This window comes from Onychomys torridus, chromosome 14 (genome assembly GCF_903995425.1).
Source record: "Onychomys torridus chromosome 14, mOncTor1.1, whole genome shotgun sequence".
In the NCBI taxonomy this organism is placed as follows: Eukaryota; Metazoa; Chordata; class Mammalia; order Rodentia; family Cricetidae; genus Onychomys; species Onychomys torridus.
In genome coordinates, this window is record NC_050456.1 from 19,556,494 (window position 1) to 19,582,371 (window position 25,878).

At 40.4% G+C, this 25,878-nt stretch overlaps 1 protein-coding gene across 3 annotated transcripts in view; it reads right to left on the reverse strand.

The window, feature by feature from the left end:
• The window catches only part of Prkd1 (protein kinase D1), a 325,536-nt gene extending 307,686 nt beyond the window's left edge, over window positions 1-17,850 (reverse strand). For 2 of the 3 annotated variants that reach the window (XM_036206037.1, XM_036206036.1), the window contains exon 1: window positions 17,327-17,850. In XM_036206037.1, the coding sequence (XP_036061930.1) occupies window positions 17,327-17,584 (258 nt within the window). In that variant the 5' untranslated portion in view covers window positions 17,585-17,850. The other variant, XM_036206038.1, reaches the window with a different exon arrangement.
• Between the last annotated feature and the right edge of the window lie 8,028 nt (window positions 17,851-25,878).

The following is a 25,878-nucleotide window of genomic DNA, read 5'->3' on the forward strand; positions in this document are numbered from 1 at the left end:
GAGGGAAGAATGAACTATCAGAATAAGCAAAGTTATTTGATATGTACACAAATGTACATATCTAGAGTAGTTGGTTTAACTTGCATTCAAAATGAGATTCTCATCAAATACTTTATGTTATAAAGTCTAAATTCAGTTATCTAGAACTTTTGGTCAAAGACAGCATTCTGAGCCAAGGAGATTCTCTGAGTTCAGGAATTAAGAGCATGCACTACTCTTCCAGAAGACTTAAATTCCAAGCAACCCTGTCAGATGGCTCAAAGTTGTAACTGGCTCCTAGGGAACCCAATTTCTCTGATCTCTGTGGTCCCCTGCACTTGCCTGCACATACCTATACACAAACACATACACATAAGTGAAAATAACTCTTTAAAAAGGCTGTGTTCTAAAAAAAAAAAAAAATACTTTAATATGTATTTATTTTCTAAGCTTATTCTAGGAAAGTTCTATAAAATGAACCTTTATAATAACCTGATGCCTTTCAATAAAATAAATTCTGCAAGTTTTAAATGTCAAAAGGTTTATGGCAAAAACAGCCTAACGTTGCTTTTGATTCTTATGTTTTATACTTGGAACTCCATAGATTTTAATGGCAAAAAAATACAAATTGAATAAATCATGCCAAAAAAAAAAAAAACAAAAACCACATGAATAATGAGGGCAAAACATTACACTACTTAACTTGACTCTTAAGGATAGGGGATCTGAACACAAGGCTTACAAGACAGCCCTTGACTAGAAGGCACCTAAGAAATGGACACCCTGCTGCTTTGGTTAGCCAGGGACTACCATTACATTATAACAAAGGAGACTTTTCATGTAATTTATCTCCTGTACTGAAGCTTTCAAAGTTCCAAGTGCAGGCTAAAGAAAGGCCTCAGTCGTTAAGAGCCCCTACTGTCCTTTTAGATTCCAGGTCCCAGTTTCGATCAGATACCCATAATCCCAGACCCAAGGGATCTGACACCTCTGGCTTCCACAGTCCACAGCCTATGAACAAACACACACAGACAAACACACCAGAAAGAAACAATAGTTCCTGCACTTTTGCACTGTGCTGTGTTCCTCAGGGTAGGAATGCTGAGAACTGAATCTAATTAAACTCTGGATGTCATTTAGGTCTAATCATTTCTTCCTACAATGCAGCTACAGTTTGTAAAGACTGAGGATGGTACATTTAGTCTACAAGAGAAGTGCTAGTTTAGCCTTATACACATTCAAAGGAATATAAGATAATTTGCACTCACAATAATGAACACCATTAATGGAACAAAGATTTCCCACTTGGTTTGTAACCGACCATGCACAGGAGGAAATAATTTTACCTAGGAGGTGTTCACTTATCATTTATAAAAGCAAGCTAACAAATACAAATTCATTAAAAAAAAATAGACACTTGCAAAAAGAATGATTCATTCCATGGATTTACACTGGCAGCCCAGAGGTTCTACTTGTACTAGCCTGCATCTCAATGAGCAGTGTACAGCCTGACCCTAATCTTACTCCAAAACACTCCTGTACCAACAGCTCACTAGAAGGAAGAGTTCTGAACTAAGAACACAAAAAGTCTTCAGATGAATGACTGTGGCATCTGAAATTTTAAGGAAGGATGAAGATTGACAACCCACAAAACCAATTTTGATTTTTTGTTGTTACTATCATTGGGTAATGACAGCATACTCCAAATTAATTCTACTGTACATATATGGGTTACCCAAAAATAAACAAAACAAAACAAAAATACTACGGGCAACTACATGTCTAATAAATTGCAGGACCTCTTAGAGTTAAAAGGACCTTTAAGCTAGGCAGCCATCTCTCTCTAAAACGCTAACACTCCAAAGAGAGTCTATTTCTAATGTTCCTTATTAGTGCCAAAGGCATGGGATGGAAGTGTTTCGTCACTCAATATTCTTTGTAGGTTTCTGTCTTCGAAGTCATTAGGATTCCAGGTGACCATTAACTTGGCTGTGGATTCCAAATGACAGAAGCTTTCTGAACTAAAAATAATTGAAAGCAACATAAATATCACACCACACTACTACTTTTTAAGTCAATTTCAACCAATATAATAAAAGAATTTGTGTGTATGTGTGCATGAGCGTGCGCGCGCATGCGCACGCACACACACACACACACACACACACACACACACACTACTTGATTACTACACAACCTCTGTTCAAAGCTATGTTATCCCAGCAAATGAGTCAAGTATTAGTGGTTGGAAGGAAGCAAGTTTTACTCAGTAGCTGTGCAATTCTAGGTAAATGATTTAGCTTCTTTGGCCTCACGTTAAAATGGAGATAAATGATCACAGCAGAGGTATGCTCTGAGGACTGGAAATGAGAAACATTAAGGAGCCCAGCTCCAGCCTGCCACAGACAAAAGGCAAGCTTTGCTCCCAGAGGCTCCCCTTTGCTAGCCATTGTACCATGAGAGAAAGTACCAGCTCAAGGTCCTCTGCTAGTCCATGGAATTTTCCAGAAGAGATCCTGGAAATTTGTCAATGATGACCCAATGCTCCAGAGACAAGCTTCCTCAATCACTCCCAGGCAGCCATCGTGGAGCTGCTCAGAGCTCCCACATACAGCACCCAGAAAATTACACAACAGCATGATGGGTTTGTAACCAGCTACTTCTTATATCTCCCCTATTGCTTGCTGTTCCTCCCTTACTTAGTGGGTCCAATCCTGCTGACAAAATCCACCGAAGAGTAAAAGCTTTGCAGGCACTTCCTTCTTCCCCTGCTCTCCCACGCCACAACTATCAAAATCCCAGTAAGAGCCACACTTTGTTAACTGGGATGAGCTCAGGGCTGTCAACCAAAGCTTAACTGATGAGAGCATTGGTTCTTACCATTAAGAAGCCAGATACTGCGCAGTACGCTTGTGATCAGAGTGCTGGGGAGGTGGAGACAAGTAGATCCCCAGAGGTCACTGGAAAGCCAAGTTAGCCTAATCGAGGAACCCTAGTTCCCACTGAGCTATCTGGTCTCCAAAATGAAAGTGTGAGCCAACAAGATGGCTCTGTGGGTAAAAGTGCTTGCTGCCAAGCCTGACAGCCAGAGTGCCATCACCAGAACTCACAGATGTAAAAAGAGAACCAACTCCTCCAAGTTGTCCTCTAACTTCCAGAAAGGTATGGCATGCATGCCCACATATAATTACACACACACACACACACACACACACACACACACACACACACACACACACACACACAGAGAGAGAGAGGGGGGGGGGATGGATGGATGGATGGATGGATGGATGGATGGATGGATGGATGGATGGATGGATGGAAGAAAAACAAAATCAAGGTGGACAGTACCTGAGGAATGACAGCAGAGGGTACCCTCTGGTCTGCACACACATGTCCACAAGTACTTGCTCAGACTTATACACACACACTAAATTTGTTTAGAGCCTAAAATATACCAGCTTCCTCCTGCTTTTGGCCATCCATGGCTTCACTCCAAACACTGTTCATGGTCAAGTGGTCTTGACATCTGGTTCCACTATGCTGAAGGTCTAAATGGACTATGCCATCTCTAAAACATTAGAACTTTTTCAGCCATTCATGTTTTCGGTTGTGCTTGCCATCGCAAGAATACTGAGCAATCTTTTCTAGGCTGCTAAGTACCAACATCACCTTTGCATCTCAGAATTTATGGAAGCTGGTAAGAAGGGACAGATTTCTAGCTGAAAGCTGAGGAGTCCCCTGTCCTGCCCCCAATAACCTCCTCTCTATGACAAAGAAGTCACCTCTGGCATCGGCCAGTTCCTCCTGGCCTCTTGTCCCAAATGTTCCAGGGCCTTGATAGGTCACCCTCTGTCAAGTATGGTCATGATATCCTGTAGCTCTAACAAAGATGCAGCTACTTTTAGTGAAAATAAGAACTCCTGGTTGCTAGGCACATGCCTTTAATCCCAGCACTTGGGAGGCAGAGGCAGGCCGATCTTTGAGGGTTCGAGGCCAGCCTGGTCTACAGAGCGAGATCCAAGAAAGGCGCAAAGCTACACAAAGAAACCAAAAAAAAAAAAAGTACTGTTGGTATTACCCAAGGATCCCTCTACTACTCCAGGACTCAGGCCTATGGCTGTTCTCTTTTCCTCTTTTTTTTTTTTTTTTTTAAAGATGTAACAAAAAAAAAAAAAATCACCACCTACCCTCCCCTACCAACCTGTGTCTTCTTATTTTTAAAAACTTCAAGGCCAGTCTGCTGCCTGGATAGTCTTGGGCATGTACTCTTCTAATGGACAGTAGTCTACTTACCAGGGCTACTTTCTTGGAGGAAACTCTTTTCTTTTCCTAGGCACCAACAATTGCCAATAGCAACAAGGCTTAGGATGGGATTGTGTGCCCAGCTCCTCTTTCCTCCCTGAATTTGGTCTGGCTTGGGTTTGTGCAGGTCTGCTGCACGATGTTGATGCTGTGGTAAATTCATATTTGAAGCTACTCTGTTGTGTCCCTGTAAAAGATGATGTTTCCTTGTAGCCATCTCCCTCAGGTTCTCAGTCTTTCTACCTGCTCTTCTGCAATGACCCCTGAACCTTGAGAGGGGTTGGTGGTATACATTCCCGTTGGGGCTGAGCATTCTATAATCTCTTATTTTCTAAACTTTGGCTAGTTGTGGCTCACTGTGTTAATCATCATCTACTGCAAATAGGGAATTCTCAGATGAGGTTTGGGAGATGAATTATGTATGGATAAAAGAATAAGTCATTAGGAGCCAGTTTAATATTATGTCTACTTAGCAGCATAATAGTAGTAAGTTTTCCCTAAGGCCCTCTGATCTGTCTAACCATAATTTCTTAACCCAATATTGGTTTCAGTATGGATCTCATCCCATAGACTAAGACTTGTGTCCATGTTGATGACACCATAATTGAACCTGTAGTCATGATTTTTCCAGACTAGTCATTATTATAACATGAAGGTTTTATATACATATAAGTGTATGTATGTGTATAAACATGTCTGTGTGAGTACATGTAATGTGTGTGCTGGTGTCTCCAAAAGCATGAAGAAGGCTTCCCTAGAGCTGGAGATAAGATGTAGTTACAAGCAATTTGATGTGGGTACTGCAAAGCAATCTTGGATCCTCTGGAAGAGCTGGAAATGCTCCTAAACTCTAAGCCATCTCTCCAGCCCAAAGATTTATTTTATCTTACACTGTCTGGTGCCAGGGGATGGTTTATCTAAGTGTGGGTACTCTAAGAGGGATTGATGTCAGATGTCCCTAGAGTTGAAGTTATAAGCAGTATTGAGCCACCCAGTTTGGGTACTGGAAACAAAACATGGGTCCTCACCAAAAGCAGCTAAAGTTCTTAACTTCTATGTAATCATTCTAGCCCACCATTGGCAATAATCTCTGTAATTAAAATGGGGGGGGGTGCATTTAATTGATAAAAAGACATTGAGAAACATTTTCTTCAATAAACATTTAAGCAGTGATAGATTGGCTCGTTCAATTAGTTAAAATCTCCAAGACTTAACTCAAATTAAAAGTTAACTTGATTCTCTAGTTATAATCACAATTTGAAACAGAATAATTCAGAATCACTCCCATCATTATACCATTAAACTGATTGATTAAATGACTTAGAAAACAGCTTTAACTTTTTGGTATGTCCAAAACTGAGAGTTTAAACTAATGGATAAAACTTCTTTTAATGATTAATTGAAAATAATTTAATTATAAGAAAGTTTAAAATGTATAACAACATGAAAGTGGCTGAATAAATTTCAAACCAAATACAAATTACTACTGGCCATAGTGAGGGATTAGCAGTTGAGAGCACTTGGTGTTCTTGAAGAGGACCCAGGTTCAGTTCTCAGCACCTACCTCAAGGCTTATAACTGTCTATAATTAAGCTCCAGGGAATGTTCTTCTGCTGTCTGTGGGTTCCTGTATATATGTGGTACACATACATCCACTGAGGCACACACTTATATACATCAAATAAAATAAGTGTTCTCAAAATATATTATTACTTTAAGAATACTTGAATCATTTAAAAAATATAAAAATCAAATTAATTTAATGGTATGTAAATTAGATCTTGAAAAAAATTGGTATTTATTTGATGTACAAATATGCTTTTGTTTACAATATCTCAAGCATGACTTTGAATACATTCAGATTCCTTTATTAACCTGTGGTTGCTTCTGGTTTTGGGGGTGGGGGGTTGCTTTGTTTTGTTGTTGTTTTATGCAAGGTCTTTAGCCCAGACAGATTATGGAATTTATATGCAACTGAAAATGACTTTGGACTCCTGATCCTCTGGCCTCCACCTCCTGAATGCTGTGCTTTGACTGTAGGTCTGTGTGCCACCATGTCTGGTTCATGTCACAATAATGCAGGAGAAATTTGAAGTAATAAAACTGATGCTACAAAGAATTTACCAATAAGATTGCTTAGGAAATACTAAATGACACAAAGTAGAACTTAGCCTGAGGAACACTACCTCCAATATGATGGAAAAATAAGCACTGTGCTGACCAGACTTGCTTAAAACAGAAGAGAAGAAAATTCTGTATCATAATTGAACTTTGGGGTTGCTGAAAAAGTATCTGTTAATGTTTATTCACCAAGCTTGACCTCCAAACAGTCTACCCATAACAAAAAAAAAAAAAAAAAAGACAACCAAGTGGCCATTAGGTCCATCCCTATATCAAGTGGGCAGTCCAGGATCACAACCACCCTTAAGCCATGGCCTATCATTCAGTCTCCTGAGCTCTTATCATAGAAAGCATAAATCAGTCAGGTGAGAATGAAGAATTTGGGTAACAACTATTTAAAAAGAATAACATTGTTGTACTTAGGAAATAATTCTGGCAATATCTTTGTTGTATAAATTTCCCATCTGCCCAAGCAGCCAAATTTGTAGTCTCCTGTCTCAGTTCAAATTGCTCGGAGTGTGACCTGGGATTGGGACCTAAAAGAGATTTAAGGATGATAGTGTGTGTCGAATGCTTGAGCCTATGGTGTTAATAAGTTAGTAAAACCTTCTATTTGCAGCAGGCTCCTTCTTAGGCATTATCCAGAACCTGTATTCATTATATGAAAGAGTTTCTCCTATATTAATCTGTAAGTGTACCAAGTGATTTCTCACTGGGCAGGCATATTACTTCTGTAACAATCATTTACTTATTTAAAAAAAAAAGACCAAAATATACTCAGATATCTATTAGAAATTTGTTCCTCAAATTGAGTCTTAACCATCCATTGTTTCTAGGTTTTCTTCCCTGAAGTGAATTTCCACTGTCAGGATGTGTCATGCATTTCCAAATGCCTCCAATATATAGTTAAGTAACAAAACACAATAGGAGCTTTACAATGACAGATGAAAAAATGCAGTAAACCAGGCCATGATCATAACAAATCTAAAGGAGAAGTTATTAAAGTTGAATAAAGGGAAATTTTAAATAAAAGAATAATATATTGTTTGATGGAGCTCTAAATAAGCATCGGGGGCTTTACAGACACACCTCATTTCATACCTTTCAAGTGCTAATAGCCTTTGAGGGGGTTCTACCCCCATTTTATGCACGAGGAGCCTGATGATTGGAAGGAAAGCTAAGTAGCAACTACAAGAAGGAATGGCTGTAGTTCCATAGGATTTGGATGGTCTTGTCTTCTGCAACAGCAAGCAATTCCTCCCTCCATCTTTAAGAGCAACACTAAAAAGTAGAGCCAAAGGACAATGAAACATTAAACCAGATCTCGTGGCTCTGCAATGATTTAAAAAAAAAAAAAGATAAATGTCAAATGGGTCACCAGTGAGACACACACACACACACACACACACACACACACACACACACACATATACACACACACACACACAAAAAAAAAACACAGAACTAAAAGATAACATATTGATGCAGATTACATGGCATTACAACAATTAAAAGGGATTAAACATCTAATTGGTCATCTCAATGAAGAAGGATTAGGCCCAAACACAGAAGGAACTCAAATAACTCAGTAACAAGAAAACAACCTCTAAAACGTAGGCAAAAGAGAACATACAGAGGATTGACAGATATATGAACAAAATGTTTATTATGTAACCACCAGGGAAGTGTAAACTCAGACTGTATCACCTCAAACCGATTGGAATAGATACTATCAAAAAGACAAGATAAACAAGTGTTGGTAAGAATGTGGGCATGGTCCCAAATACACTGTTGGTGGGACATTAATCAGTAAAGCAACTGAAAATTGTACAAACATTCATAAAGAAATAAGAATAAAACCCAGGTGTGTATCCAAAGGAAATGAAATCAGTATGTCAGAGGAAAATCTCTCTCTCTCTCTCTCTCTCTCTCTCTCTCTCTCTCTCTCTCTCTCTCTCTCTCACACACACACACACACACACACACACACACACACACACACACACACACGAGGTGGAGTAGTACATGTAAGACCATTAATTCTTAGAAGGAAGTCATACAATTTTCAACAACATGGATGAACCTGGAGGATATGAACTAAGTGAAAAGAGCTACGCACAGAAAAACAAAACCCTACTCATCATACATGCATGCTGAATTATGAAAAGCTGAACTCATAGAAGCAGAAAGAGGTATAGGAGTGGTAGTTAGGGCTGAGGGTGTGAGGGAATGAGTAGAAAGTCATCAAAGGAAACAAAGTTTCCATTAATCAGGATGAGGAAATTATGAAGATCTAAGACACAGTGAAACTACAGATTATGCCTGAAAATTACTGAGGACAGATGGTGATTCTTATCACCAAGAAGCAAACTATATGAGTTTATGGACCCCATAATTATCTTAATTCAATCATCTCATGATATATGAACAAATCAAAACCTAACATTGTTCAACTATTATTTCTCAATTATACCTTTACAAAGGTGGGTGAGGAGGGAACTTTTGCAAGATCACCTCTACTGCAGGGAATTCAGCTTAGGAAGGCATTTCAAAACTGAGATCCATCAAATATCAAATGTTTATGTAACAAATGATACCAAAACTACTGACTTAGGATGACCCTAATAAAGGCAAAACTGAGCATCACATGTGCAATTTTCCTAAGTAGGCACTAAATATCTGGACAGGGAAGATGTCTCAGTAGATAGAGCCCCAGAGCCCACAGAAAGCCAAGTGTGATAGCATGCATCTACAAACCCAGTGCTCTTATGGAGAATCCCCAGAAGTTCATGGCCAGCTGGCCTGATGCACATCATGGTGAAGAACAAGAAATGTAAGGTCAAACAAGCTGGAAGGTGAAAATAGACAGTAGAGGTTTTACTATGACCTGTAGGCACACATGATGGCCCACATGCTTCAGCCCTCACTGCATATACATGCAAAAACAGCTATAAATGTCTTTTGAGATGTCAGTAACACTAGGTCTTGGTGGTCACCTGCTCAGAGACTAGGACACTTGGTGAATGAAGAAATGGCAACCCCTCAATGCTTCCTCTCTCAGGTTTTTGATATTTAATATGGACTGTTTATTTCCACCTTTATAACTACATATCATTCCTTCCTCCCCACCACCCATCCCCAGCTTTGTCAGAGGGCGTCATGAAAAACAATGTTAATGTTTTCTCACAAAGCCTATATGAATACCAATTCCTAAGCAGAATTCATATGGTACAAAGTAATTGAGAAAGTCAAAGATGACAGTAAGATATTTACATTATCCAAATAAACAATCTTGTTATTCTTTTAACTCAGCATCTGTGGAGGCACTGGGTACAGGAAAAAAATTATCAAAATAAACTTTAAGAAAATTGTACACCAAAGCAGGCTTCAGTGGTCCCAAGACTTAATATTGACTGCACTTCCAACTAGTGGAACCAATGAGGGATATATATTTATATGTATATATATACATATATATATGTATGTATATATAATGTATGTATCCCTCATATATATGTGAATACACAAACATATATAAGAACTTTAATTTTTTCCAACATAAGTTATAGAAAATTCCAACTAACAGTGTATATGCTTCTTTTATGAACAAGATAACACTTGTCTACAGAGCCTCACATTATTAGAAATGCAATTTGTCAAGCACATTCAAACTTTTCACTAACATCTTCATTATCGCATTCATTCTTTTCAACCACTTTATGATACACATGAAAAAAGTGGCCACTGACAATTAAGGAGGAAACACTTGGAAATTCTTGAAATTGTGCCTAAATACAAGCAGTAAATTCAACAAATTTCCCATCAGTCAGTGCTTTAGTCAGAACAGATGCCAGTGTACCAGGAACGGGTGAATTTTTTTCTCTTTTTCACCAAAATAAGTTGAACAAAATTCTTGAATGATTGCATATTTTAAAATCTAAGCTGCGTATTTGCCAACACTGTTAAGCTGCTGTATCAACTGTCTAGCTTCAACCAAATAAAATCTTTTGCAACTTTAGGAGAAACTTCTGAACAGGAAACTGCATCTGGACAGGTTAATTGTTGCTGAGGATACAGTCTATTGACATCATTTTTTTTTTACCTTTCTATCTATTCAAACATGATATTCTATAACTATGTGTTGCCCACATAATTCAGGAAATTGTTTATTTCATCATTTGTTTTTAAGGTGAGACCTGTAAAGTCAGAAACAGCATGATGTAGGGTTTTCTTTTGCCAAGTAACTTCAAGAGGTCATTTCATTACAGGGTTTTAATGACACAAAAATATTTGTTTACTAATATCAGAAGAATTTGTAGGGAAATTTTCACATATTTTTATAGATGAGAACTACTTTGTCTCTAAGTGAGCCAATCATCTTCTTAGTTTATAAGCCCTGTCATTAGAAGAAAGACCATGCCATCATGTCCTCTTTAGGTTATTTTGTGTAACATCCTGCACCATTCAAGAAAATGAAAGCCAGTTTTCCAAATTCTACTGTAGAATAATGCTGACAAAATTTAAAGATAAGTAGGTACCTTTAACAGCATCCTACACTTTTACTTCTACTTGTGATTATTGCTCACATGAACCAAGGTGACTACTATTCCCAACACATTAAAAACAAACACTAAGCCAGGCTTGGTGGTGTAAGCCTTTAATCCTACCACTCAGGAGGCAGAGACAGGAAGATCTTTGTGAGTTCCAGGCCAACCTGATCTACAGAGCAAGTTCCAGGACAGCCAGAGCTGTTACACAGAGAAACCCTGTCCTGAAAGGAAGGAAGGAAGGCAGGGAGGGAGGGAGGAAGAAAGAAAGGAGGGAGAGGGAGGGAGGAAAGGAGGGAGGGAGGGAGGGAGGGAGGGAGGGAGGGAGGGAGGAGGAAGGAAGGAAGGAAGGAAGGAAGGAAGGAAGGAAGGAAGGAAGGAAGTAGGAAGGAAGGAAGGTCTCTCACAATATCAACTCCACCTGGACTGCATCTTCTCTATCTTTAATGCAATTTGAGCTCAGCCATGCTATGTGGATTACAGTAGTAATTTCCTGCTGTGGGTGCTTTATGTTTACCTGCAAATGCAGTTTGTTTTGATCTGGTTTGTTTTGACTTAGATGCACAGTGTGAATATATTAGTCTTTGAGAAAGGATGACACTTGAGCAGCTCATTCAAAGTAGAGTAGTTTCTAATATTTGCCCTGTAATAGACCATGGATGATATTGCTGAGACCTACAGACATACTCTGATTAACACTGCAACTTTACTTATACATGTCTTTTGCTAGCAAGATAACAGTGTATATTGGGAACTTCAGATGATTGACAACAGCATCTACTGTACACAAACTCACCAGGCAGTGATCTTTAACACTTTGCACATATTATCTTCACACACAAAGCAATGTTTTAGAGCTTATGATCATGCATTCATAAACCTACACACTTTTTACATTGTCTAATAAGTTCATTTAAATCCATGAGTAAAATGATAAAAACTTATATGTAATAATCTTGGGGAGGAAGTAATAATGACTGGCAAAATAAAGTTTGGAATCTTCCTTAATAGTTATAGAATAAGTTTGATAAGACCAGCGTTGTACAGTTTCTAATACTATGATAAAGCACCATTACCAAAAGCAATTTGGGGAGGAAAGGGTTTATTACAGCTTACACTTCCATATCACAGTCCATCAGAGAAGACAGTCAGGTAAGGAACTCACGCAAGGCAGGAACCTCGAAGCAGGAGCTGATGCAGAGGCCATGGAGGGGTTCTGCTTACTGGCTTGCTCAGCCTGTTTTCTTATAGAACAGTCCAGCAGTGGCACCACACATAATGGGCTGGGCCCTCCCTGATCAATAACTAATTAAGAAAATACCCTATCGGCTTGCCTACAGTTGGATCTTTTCTCGATTGACAGTCCTTCTTCCCAAATACCTCTTGCTTGTGACAAGTTGACATAAAACTGAGCACAACTTAACTGTCATTAAGTATGGTATTACTGGGAAAGTTTTAAATTAAATAGAGTAATTTTCTACTCTAATCCATGTAGCCACAAACCCTGTACACACTACAACCATGTTCTTTAAAATATCTTGAACTTGAATCTAATGGCCTACATTAATTCATATATTGTCCAGCTCTTCCAAACATAAAGCCTGTAAGGCTGTTTTCCATGCCAGAATTTCAAAGGAAATTCTTCCTGTGAAATCTGTGACAGTTTACTCCTGTGAGAGAAGGTTGAGGTATCTTTGTATTAACACAGAGATACAAAGCAATGTGGCTGCTGCCTGCTGTGGAGACAGAATATGATGGAAACCCTCCATCTTGATGTTCACAGTATTAAGTATAAAACAATACCTCAGTATCTGTAAGCTGTACCTAAATAACCAGCTCTTTATTTATGCTTCAAAAGTATTATGAATTCATTACACACTTGTATACATTACACATAAACACTGTGCACACAGGCTGAGCATCCCTAATCCAAAATCTTCTAAGTGAAACTTTTTGAGCACCAACATGTTAAAACAAGAAAATTACACACCTGTCCCTATGCAATTACCAGTCAAAATGAATTGAAATCCTAAAAGTATAAATAAAATATAAATGTGTGTTGAAGCATGGGTTTATTCTCAGATATATCTCATTATTTGTGTTATAAATACTACAACATCCAGAAGAACCCAAAGTCCCAAACTCTTCTGGTCCCAAGAATTTTGTATAAAGAATACTTAACCTGTACATGGCATTTATGTCACAATATACTATATAACCCCAAGGAAATCCTTGTACATATGCTACTAAGCTTGAAAATAAACATTAAATTGGAAATGCATGTTATTATGGTTTTTTTAACAATCACCTATTAAAATGTCAAATTCTAGACTTTATCATTGAATCAGAAATTATGTATACATTATGTCCAAAAATAAAATTAGAATAAAAATATACACCAAAGACTATCATTAGTTTAAAAGGTTTTTGTTGTCTCCACACCCTGGGGTGATCCACCAGCTAATTACTTCTAGCTTTTTCAATCTGTGTAAAAGTGGAGTGGCTAAAATTAACTATAGCGGTTAAAAGGGACACAACAACTGTTAAGAAAACAATATACAATTAAGAATGTGGAACAATGACAAGCAAAGTAATGATACTATCAAACCAAGGCAATAACATTGTTACTTTGGTAGCTGTTTTCCACTTAAAAGGTCACACTTTAGTTTCCTTAGTCATAAAGACCAGTGTTAAAAGTAAAATTTAGGTCAGGTGTCTTCCAAATGGTATCATGCTAAGTAAGGGTGCCCAAGAGGGGAACACTAGCTGTCTTTTTAATAAGATATAACCCAAATGAACAGGAAGCCACATAATTGAATTGTACATCACTCACTGAATGCCCTTTGTGAATGCCTAAATGTAGGGGTGCACCTGTGTGTACATGCATGCTAAGGTAGGTACACAGCCTGCTATGAATCCAAACTAAGGCATCCTCTGAGATGCTGATACTTGCCTCACAACAATTCCTTCTCATCTTATGTAGTCAACATTCCTTTGACAGGAGGAAGTAAAAGGGTCTCAAAGTGAAAAGAGAAATCGTGAATACTGATTGAAGAACAGATCTTTATATATAACCCAGTTCAAATGCTATGCGCATACAAAGTAAAGACATTAAATGAATAAAAAAGCTCAGCTTCCCAAAAATACAGAGCTAATAACATCTTATATATTCATACATTCTTCCATGCAACAAAAGAGATCATCTCAGAGTACTCTAAACTATCAGATTTTAAAAAATTAGTAACTTTTATAACTCAGTAAATGATTAGGATATAACACCTTAACAGAATTTCTGTTGAATTACTATCTCATTTCTTCACGAATGAACACATATCTGATATTTTCTAAACCTACAAACTGAGGAAAAATTATATTGTTAAGTTCTACATATCAATAATAACTTCCAGCCAAGTTTCCCAGCCATAGCAGCTCTCCTATTTAGCCCTGTCCACCTCAGGTATTCATCCCACAGAGAAGTCCCATGACTAACACTTGAAATCTACTGACTTGTCAGCTAACACTTCCAATGAGTTAAGCTAGGGACATCTCTCTCAGTACTCAGGGGCTTCTGCACATAGACTAGGTTGAAAAGACTCCTGATATTGAAGCAGTAAATGGGAAGGAATATGAAAATGAAGAGACCCTTCTCTTTAAAAGCCTGAATGCTAAACTGCAAATGACTTGAAACCCAGCTACCCCAAACATCCATTTTAATATTAGTATTCTCTCATTCATCATTCTCTTTCTTTTTCTCAGTCTCTGTCTCTGTCTGTCTATCCATCCTTTCTCACAGTTAGTGTCTTCATAAAGTATAGAAGAAAACACAAAACAAAACAAAACAAAACAGCAACAAAGTCTCCCCACACACACTTCCTTAAAAATCCACACTAGCAAGCTGCCCACTCCTGCTGTCACCCAGCATAGAGCCCTCTAAATTTCCCTCTGCCTGGGAAAATAGCATATCACAAAACAGATATAGAAGACACATAGATAATAAATGATGTATAGGTAGATAGGTGATTGATAGTTACATAATTTATATAAATAGATGGAGGGACAGCAGATGATAATAGGTGACAGATACAGATAACAGGTGATTGATATCTAGTTGGATAGATGATAGAATAACTGAAAAGATACACTGTCTAGACCCTTTACCTAGTATATTTTACTTATAATATTCTGGATATACAAAACACAAAAATTCACATTTCAAAATCTCTCACCTTGCCCTAACCATCTTAAAATAAATAAATAAATAAATAAATAAATAAATAAATAAATAAATAAACCTGCGACCCTGGGAAAACTTTTCAAACTTTTCTTTTGGCAAGAAGCCACAGAATAAACACAGTAAGGGAAGGACTCATGCTCGTGGAAAGCACCAGTGGGACTAAAACGCTTCTCTTCCAGCCTTCCTGCAGCTCTCCCCCTGTCTGGGCCATGTCTAAGTCGCTCCTGACTGTCCTCCAGTTTTCTTTCTGGGGCAACATTTTTGCCATTCTGAGACACCCTGCACCAGTAATGTGCACTTCAGAAATGCCTGGCATGGTTATCTCTCTTGGGAAGATGACTGAGTTTTTCACAATGTAACTGTCTAATCATCTCAAGGCTTCCCCCCCTCAAGTGAACCTTCCCTACACATCCCACTGATGATGTTCCAGCCTGATGCATCCCATATGTCCTCCTGCATACACCTCTCCCCAGGGACTGATAATCCTCTCCAGGTAGCAGCACCCTAAGTCAACTGGAATTCACTCCCCAGCCAAAACCACAACCCAAAACCATGCATGTTGTTCCCCATTCAAAACTTCATCAAGGAGAGAGACAGAGACAGACGAAGAGTTAGTTTATATATGGGTCAAAGTTAGTCCATATGAATCTAGCCCACTCTATGATTTTCTTTAGAATTGACTGTTAAAGATTTTATGGAATCGAATCAGCTTTGTGTGAAATGTCATTACATGTGGTGTGTATGCTTGTGTGGCAGTGCTTTTTAACTAACTAGTAGGTGTCCTAACACAACTATTTACGGCAGTCAGAGCCTAGAGTACTTGTTTATTCCCAGTCTCAAGGAACAGGGGGGACTGGACTCAGTACCATCTTTAGACTTCAAGGAAGCTGCAAACAGTTCAATTACATGACATAAAAGTTCACTCCTTTTAATTAACAAAACTTCAAGGCACTCACTGTTACTTGAGTCTGGCCTCTAGAATTTTCACTTCCTGGATTAGTGACTGCTCCCCAGGAGCTCTTCCCTAGGATCTCAGTGCTCACAGCCACTATTTACACTGCTCAAAAACTTTAGCACACTTTGTCCCAAACAGTTTAAGAAAATCTGCTCTTGACTATTCATTAAAAGGTGAGAAGTAGCCAGTCAGTCCTCAGGGGTTGAAATTCAGCACCCTTTTTCTCTCTCTCTCTCTCTCTCTCTCTCTCTCTCTCTCTCTCTCTCTCTCTCTCTCTCTCTCTCTCCCCTCCCCCAGAGCCCTGTGAGGAGTGGCGCCAGGGGCCTTTCCTCTCCCCCTACGCCCCCCCCCCTACATTCAACAGCCTCTTTCCATGAAGTATCCTTCTGGGCGGCTACAGAGATAACCTAAATTCAAAAGTTCACTGGAAATAGTGATGGGTGGCCTAGCCCGTCTTTATGGGCCTCTCCCCAACCACTCTGGTGGCCGCTATCCAGAGTCCCCCAGCCTCAAACTTAAGACCAAAGCCAGTACCGGGTGTTCCTGGAACCCTCGACCCTCACTACTCCAGTGTTCCAAGATCAGTGCATGGAAAATGAAGCCAGATTTACAGAAAGACTGTAAATTTCAGGTTTTATTGTTGGAAAATGTTTCTAAGCTCACACGGAGGTGGTACTAAATTCAGGGAGGACTTGGGTAGTGGTTCACTAAGTGCTAAGTTGCTTTCACAGCTGGCCTGCTCAATCAACCCTTTCTTAAAAGCACTATTGACAGGTGAGAAGTCCCCCGGCGTCCAGGTCACACCCTGAACTCCTCAGCATCAATTAGAGCTCCAAGAGGATGGAGTAGAAGGGAACAGTACTGAAATGTGCTGGGCTGTCCCAAGGGAACTCTGACGCTGGAAAGCAGATCTAGCACCTGGTAGGCTCTGGTCCAGAGCAAAGAGTCGATAACGCCCGAGCACGAGGAGAAAAGTGCAAGATTCCTTGACTGTCACCGGAGGAAAGGAGGTAAAGGAGGAGAAGAAGCAGACGTACCAGCGAAGACGGGCTGGAGATCAGTCCCGGGAGCATTGCGCGGCACGGAGAGCAGTGCCTAGGGTGAGGGCATGCAGCCCCGGCCATCGCCAGGCTGCACGGCGCGGCCAAGGCCGGCTGCAAAGTTGGCGGGCCCGGGGCACCTTACCTTCTGGTCCACGATGGAGCAAGCCATCTCGCGGACGTGCGCCAGGCTGTAGTCGCCAGACGAGTCCTGCAGCAGCAGCACCGGCTCGCGGCTCAGGCCGATCTGCAGATGGAACGAGATGCCCCCCGCCGGGGCCGCCCCGGGCGCCGGGAAGGGCGCGGGCCCGGACCCGGGGACCAGCGCGGCGGCGGCGGCGGCCACGGCGGCCGCAGCGGGCAGCAGCGGGCTGGGCGGCCGCAGCAGCTGAGGGGCGCTCATCGCGCGAGTGAGCCCCCAAAGTTTGGCAGACGTGGAACGCGGCGACGCTGCCTGCGACGGCCGAGAGGAACCAGCAAACTTTCCGGGAAAGTCGGCGCGCCGCCGGGGCAGGCGAGGGCGGGAGCGGCGAAGATGGCCGAGCGGAGCCCCGGGCCGGCGGGCGGGCGGGCGAGCGGGCGGGTGCGCGGCAGCGCGGGGGAGGCGCCCAGCTCCAGCCGCCGCGGCGCGCTCGGCTCCGGGGACCACGGCGGGTCCGCGCGGCCGGCGCCGGCGGGGCGGGGCGGGGCGAGGGCGGCGCCGGCGAGCTGACAAGGGGAATCGGAGCCCAGCGGGGAGCCGCCCCCTGCGCGCCGCAGCCGCCCTGGCCCACTCTGCAGACCCGAGCGCCGCCGGACCCGCCCATTCAGGGCAGTCCTGGCCACCTCTTCCCAGCGCTCCCACACTACGCACTTCCACCAGCCAGGCGACTTTGGGTGCACCCAGGCACGCCAGGCTGGCAGAGCCCACTTCGGTTGGACTCTCTCTGGGAGCCCTCGAGTTTGTTAATGGGTAGGCAGTCAGTATTAAAAACCTTTTCTAACCGTCTATGAGATGCACCCTTTACATCAAGTCCACCTGCTCCACCCACCATCTCCTTAAGGGCAGGCAAGACCAAGGTCTGAAGAGGGCTCTTGCTTTCTACTTTGTGTTTGAACTTCTGTGTTGCAGCCTCTTCGAAATTGGTTTCCTCTTCTGCCAACCTAAAACGGGCTTTCTAGGGGTGGTTCCAGCCCCACACTCGCACCCACGCAGCCCCCATAGACTGGTCAGTCTGCACTAATTTTGATATGATCATACTGTTGGCTGGGTAAAAAGAGGTGCTTCCCAGCCCTTACCTCCTGATTCTACCGCTGGCCTTCTACCAGGATGTGTTCTTTGAGTGTGTAGACTTAACAGGCTGCAATGATAGTCATCAGACCGCCTTCTGAGAATTCTTGATCAATTCTGAAGGGGCTCCCTCTTGCCAAGCCTCCCTCTCACACTGGCTTCCCCATTGTGTTCTCCTACTTGCACAAGCACACACAAACCATTCTGCATGTTTTCATTTGCAGTGCGTTACTTTTATTTTGCTTTTTATTTTTGTTTGTTTGTTTCTCTGGTCTTGAATAATGCTTCTCTTCTGGTCCAGGACAATGGAAGGTGGTTTTCTACAGAGTTGTATTGTGTGCCAGTAACGGAATCTTGAAATCCCCAACTACATATTTTCATTCACTGTTCTAGAAAACTCTCTGGGTTGATGCTACAGAATACTGTCTGAGTAAGCAGGGTGGGAATGTTGTTCCTAAGTTTACAGGGCACTTTAACTGGTTTTACCTAAGAGTGGGCAGAGTGGGAGACATCTGTGTAGTCTAACTATCACAGCTCTGACCTGAGGACTTCTCTGTCCCAAAGTCAGCTGGCACCAGCTACCCATGAAGTCAGACTAGGTTCTTGCCATAACACTGAAAATATGAAAGTAAGACAGTAAGAATGTTAGTCCTGATACCAACAACTGCCATAAGTAACAGTAACTGGGATCAAGAGCATGGGGAAAGGCTCAATATTTTGGCCAGTGAGGAAACAAGATTTTTCTGGAATACTTCCTTTTGAGCCAATCCCTGGCTGATGGAAAGGGGCCAGTCTTAAGAAAAGCTGAGGTAACGGCCTCAGAAAAGACCCCAACAGAGGACTGCACTGGGCGTGCCAGAGGCACAGTAGTAGAGAAGCAAGCGAAGCAAGGAGAGACAAGGCTAGGGGAAGGATAGAAATCAGTTCTTCAAAACTGTGGTACATTGTTTCTCTTTTACTTTCAGGGCACTACTGAACCATTGAATGATTTTGACAAGAAAGTGAATGCGATTAACATGTTTTCAAAGATACTCTCTGGCTGCTGTGCAGGAAACAAATTATAAGAGAAAGGAATAAAAGCAGAGGCACTAGCTAGGAGACCCTGGCTGTTGTTCCCTCTACAGGACCATTGTGATGGTAGTGGTGATGCTAAGAAATGAAAGGTTATAGTTTCTAATCTGGAGGCAGAACCGAAGCCTTTACTGCTTAATCAGATTCATAAGCAGTGAATTAATAGAGGTGTCATGAAGGACTCCAAGGTTTCTGAGACATTGTGTGATGTTGCTGCTAATAATTGAGATCAAAGACAGGAAAGAAGCAGGTTAGGGAGAAAGAAGATTCATTCTCTGAGCATTTAAGTTTGAAATGACATTAGACATTTATCCAGTAATAACCAGAACTGCGTTTCTGAGCTCCACATTCAATAAAAGAAATGGGTCAGAACTACATTTGAAATCATTTCAAAGTTGTGTTAGGCAAGATCTCTTGAAACAGCTTCAGATACTCATCAGTTATGAGATTTATAGGAACATGGGTGAACCACGTTGGAATTAAAAAACTGTGAATAACTCCTTATGCTGTATCAGTGATGTGAAAGATTCTTATAAGTGCATGAAATGGTTGAAAAGGAAGCAAAAGACAGGAACAGCCCGGGAAACTGAAATTACTTTTAAGAAGCTGAACCATTACTGGATGCAGAAGAGTCATTGAAGAACCACAAGGACAAGACAAATCCTAAAGCCATTTGAACTCACCATAACCAGCAGAAGGCTACCACAGAGTTGGTCCTTAACACTTTTGTTTCCTATGGGGAGCCACAGTTGAGACAGCTTCTCACTCTGCAGGCAAGGATGACCTGAAACTGTGATCCTGTTTCCTCCTCCCAGGAGCTGGGAACTCAGCCACGTGCCACACCCAGTGAGTATGGAAATTGTTATGGTAGGCATCCGAAGACTGAGAGGTTGCCAACTGCTGCTAATTTTTGCTGAATGGCAAAGAAATGAACAGCATATCCAAAGGAACCTCGTGTGTGTGTGTGTGTGTGTGTGTGTGTGTGTGTGTGTGTGGTGACTTCAAAATAATGTATCAAAAACTTGGAGGATTTGGGAGAGTATCACTAGTTTCAAACCCTTCTAGGTATTTTATCCTTAGAAAAGGAAAGAGTATTTAGAAAGTGAACAGTAACTCATAGAAATTGGTGTATTTTTTTTTTTGAATGAGCACTTGTAAGTTTGAATTATGACTAATGTTGCTGGGAATAACTCTGGTGACTACTAGGGACATCTTTCCAGAAGGTTCGGAGCCTTCATCAACATTCTACCCAAAAAACTGATCAGGGTACACAGACGAATGCTAATTAATCTTGAAGGTGTTTTTCAAAAGAGGTTGGATATCCAAATAATTTTGTAATTGAACATCAACAATAGAAAGCAGCTTGAAAATAACCTGATTGAAATGGAAGTCAGATTATGAAAACCATAAGCTCTGGACAAATAAGATAACAGACAGGAAATGAAAATTTAAAATTTTACAGTTCTGCCAATGAAGGGATTATATACACTAGTCTGAAAGTTTACAATTTAAGAAACTGGGGATTAGAGGAATTGTACAAAAGTCTGAAACTCAGAAATGTGAAGCAGATATTGTGGTAGCATATTCTTTCTGAATATATTTTTTTGAGCTCTAGATGCTGTGTACATATGGATCAAAATGGAGAGAGAGTACATGAGTAAGTAGATGGATGGATATGTATTTTTTATTGTTTGTTTTAGAGTGTTCATATATAATTACATGTCAATTCAAGTTAGATGCAGGTAATGCTACAAAAGGGCACAAAAGAAAAATAAGGATCTAATGGTGTGCTGGCTGGTTTTAGGCCAACTTGAGACAAGTTCTAGCCATCTGAGAGGAGGGGACCTCAATTACGAAAATGCCTCCATAAGACTGGGTTGTACGTGAGCCACTACGGTTTTTTTACAATTAGTGATTCATGGAAGAGGGTAGTGGTGCCATCCATGTGCGGATGGTCCTGGGTTCGATATGAAAGCAAGCTGAGCGAGCCATGATGAGCAAACCAGTAAGCAGCACCCCTCCATGGCCTCTGCATCAGCTCCTGCCTTGAGGTTCCAGCGCTCTATAAGTTCTGTCCTGACTTCCTTTGATGATGAACAGCAATATGAAAGTGTAAGCAAAATAAACCCTTTGTTCCCCCTTTTTTCTCCAGGCTTTTGATCATTGTGTTTCATCATATCAATAATAACCTTATCTAAGACAAATGGAGACATCGATCACTTAGTCATCTGCCAGAAATTTGGTACTGAAATTAAGGGTCCTAATTATTTTTTTTTTCAACTTGACACAAGCCAGACTCATCTGGGCAAAAGAAACTTCAGTTGAAAAAAAATGCTTCCATCATATTAGCTTATTGGCAAGTTGCTGGGGCATTGTCTTAATTAATGACCAATGTGGGAAGACCTAGCCCAAAGGTCCTGGGTTCTATGAGAAAGCAGACTGAACACAACCATGGGGAGCAACCCAGGAAGCTGTACCCCTCCATGGCCTCTGCAACAGCTCCTGCTTGTGTCCCTGCCCTGACTTCCCTGAGTGATGGCATATGGCATGAGAATTAAACTTTAAAATAACTCTTGGTCATGATCTCTTTATCACGGTGGTGAGAGAAACCAAACCGAAACAAACTACAAGACAAAATATTGTGTTATCAAGCTGATAACTTCAAAGATATGAAAGAGGGGGAAGTAAAGTTGGGAACTTAATTGTTCCCCAAGGAGAAAAAGTGATTTATTCTTTAAGCAGATTTCAAAACTTGAGGAAAGGTCAATATGTTCCTAGAATCAAATACTCTGAAAGTAACAGAAGGCCACTGAAGACAAGCTTCCAATTGTCACATCACAGTTATCCCAGGTGAGGTATAAACTCCAAAACCAGTATAACTACCTTAGAGGTGCTAGATGAGAAGAGAGCTGCAGAAAACATACATGGCATATGAGAAAGAATAAATAAGAACTATTGGAAGCTAAAACAATCAAAATGGCTTTTATGAGACCATTTTGTATACTAATAGTGTTCTTAGAAATGTGTGTGATATAACAGCAGGTTTTATGAACAACTTTTTATGAGGAATGGAAAGGGGAGGGTTTCTAGATCCTCTGTCTCACTTTCAACCAGAAATCTCTGCATTCGACTGCTAATATATCAGGGTCTTACAAATTTTATTGAAAGTAAAAGTTCCCACTGATAACAAGAAATCTAGAGTTCTTGGAGATGGGTAGAATGCAAACATGTTTAAAACAGTGTATAGGTGCATGATCTGCAGTGTACTAGTGTGTAGTTTTTTATCATATAGTTTCACATACGATGTTTTTTGTCTTACTTTTCTTACTTTAAGATGGAAAATAATGGAGATAATTTGTTTATCCAAATTTCATATACATTCTCCTCTTGTTACCTACTAAATGAAAGTAACTTATGAAAAGTTGCAATGCCTGTTAGGAAAATCACTAAGTCTCCTTCAGAATTTCCTAGAACATAGGAAACACTACATGAAACTAATATTAAGTTGTTCTTAAGGTACTGATGCCAGCCTGGATGGGAAGTACTGATGGATGCCTCTGTGGCTCCTCTGACATGTCAAGCAAGGATTTCGATCCACAACATAAAGTGAAAAGCAGGCACAATTATCATGTGGGTGTGAAAAATTAGAAACAGGCTACTGAAAATGTAAGGTAGAATCATGTTTCTACAATCTAAAAAATGACTATGAACAAGATAGGTACACAAAATCAATAAACATTTTGTAGTAATCTTTGATCATGAGAACTATTACATGCACAGGTGTAAACTAAGAGACCACACTCTAATCTGGAGCAAGGTAACAGGTTTTGTGGAGTCTGCTTCATATTGTTCTCACTGGGTTATTACCAAATTTTATTTTATACATGAATTTTCAGAAAAAAATTCTTCTTAAAATCACTTTAATCAGAGCTCTTATTACTTAAATTCCAGAAGTTAAACCTTCCAAGTGGAGATGAACATTGCTCAGCTCTACATTTTGACAAATAGGTCTCTTAAAAAAAAAAAAAAAAGATCTTGGTAACCATTTTAGAGTATTAATAAAAGTCCTGCACCTAATAAACTAATAGGAATTTTTTATATTTTTATTTTAATGTGCACTTAAAACACCTCAATATGCTTACAATTCCTAATGTATGAGTATTCTATCTGATATATTTATGAAATGTTCCTTTCTTACTTATTGATGAATAATAGCATGGATTAGAAATGGGTTTCATATAAAAGGAAGAAACTTTGTGACATTTATGGTTTTATTCTATGGAATTGTGTCTATAAGATGCTTTGTGAATGTCATGTTTGCCTTGATTTATACTTCTGGGGAAGGCATAGTTTAATCTGATATCAAATAGGTATCCCCCCATAGCTTTTATTATCCATTAATACTTTTGCTGTTGTTTTATTTTTTAGGAACTTTAATCAGTTGGAAATTTGAATATATATACTAATTTCTAGGCCTAATTTCCTGAAGGAATGCTGTGAGATTGGACATTTCATTTTAATTTGTAGTCATTAATAATATACAGAGCTCCCAGGAACTTTCTACGAGCACTCTTTAACCTATATTTCTCTCATTTTTATGCTTCTGAATGAACTTTAAAATGTCTTGTTCAAAATGTTAACAATTTTTTGTTGTTATTGTTTTGATTTGTTTGTTTTCAAGGCAGGGTTTCTCTGTAGTCTTGGCTGTCCTAGAACTCACTCTGTAGACCAGAGTGGCCTTGAACTCACAAAGATCTGCCTGCCTCTGCCTCCTGAGTGCTGAGATTAAAGGAGACCACCACATGGCAGAAATGTTAAAACTTTTGTAAACTGTGCACATTTTTCACATGTGTCAGAGAATTGACCTTTCCATCTCATCCTGTTGGTTTTGGGTAGACCTGATTCCCTAAACACCATCCTGTCCCAAACAGTGAAAACGGACTCTACTGACAGGAACTGACATTTGCCTCTCTAAAGCATGACGAAAGCTGTTCAGAGTTCTCTTTAGAAAGCAGACTGATCCCCTAAGCTCTCTTTCCCTCAAACCTTGCCCTTCATTACTCCCACTGTCGTCCAGGTTGTTCATGTAGATCTCATCCATTTCTCTGCCATTGGGCGATCCCTGTGTCTTTCCTAGGGTCCCGTTTTATAGGTAGCCTCCCTGGAGTTGTGTAGCAGTCTAGTCATCTTTGTTTTACTTCTAGTATCCTACTATGAGTGAGTACATACCATGCTTGTCCTTCTGAGTCTGGGTTACCTCACTCAGGATGATTTTTTTCTAGATCCATCCATTTGCCTGCAAACCTCATGATGTCATTATTTTTCTCTGCTGAGGAGTACTCCATTGTGTATATGTACCACATTTTCTTTGTCCATTCTTCAGTTGAAGGGCATCTAGGTTGTTTCCAGGTTCTGGCTATTGCAAACAATTCTGATATGAACATAGCTGAGCAAATGCCCTTGTGAATTGTTGAGACCAAGATTGGAAAAAGCACAGGGACAAATAGCCAAACTAATGGAAACACATGAAGTATGAACCAAAAGCTGTGGAGCCCCCAACTGGAGCAGGCCCTCTGGATAAGTGAGACAGTTGAATAGCTTGAACTATTTGTGAGGCACCCAGGCAGTGGGACCCAGACCTGTCCTTAGTGCATGAGCTGGCTGTTTGGAACCTGGGGCTTACACAGGGACACTTTGCTCAGCGTGGAAGGAGGGGACTGGACCTACCTGTATTGAATCCACCAGGTTGAATTGAATCCCCAGGAGAGTCTTGGCCCTGGAGGAGATGGGAATGGAGGGGAGAAGCTGGGGAGAAGGTGGGGGTGAGGTTGAAGGGGGAGGACAGGGGAACCCATGGCTGATGTGTAAAATTAAAACACAAATATAATAAATATAAAAGGAGGAGAAAAAAAAGAAAGCAGATTGAAATCACCACTCTGACAATTTTTCCTTTGACTTCAGTATATTCACAAGGCCATGGCTTAGACTTCTCAACTGTAATTGTGCACCTAACCTTTTACTAAGTAACCCTAATATTCAAATTCAAAAGCTATTAAAAGCAGAGCACTCATTTTTTCTAGCAATATAATTCTAATGCTATATGCAAAGCCCAGTTTCCAGAGCTTAGAAACTTTTCTTCCAAATATGTGTCATAGCCAAACATTTCTAACATGAATACCAGTGTTCCCAATGTGCTGTATAACTCAGCTTATTCTCTTTAGTACATATCATTTTGTGAAACTGTGCACACTTAAAACTAATGACTAAATTTTGAAAACTTATAAAGAATAAAGAAGGTACAATTAATCCAAAATTATTTTGGTAGGGGACCTCCCTGGAAAAACATGTACTTTAGC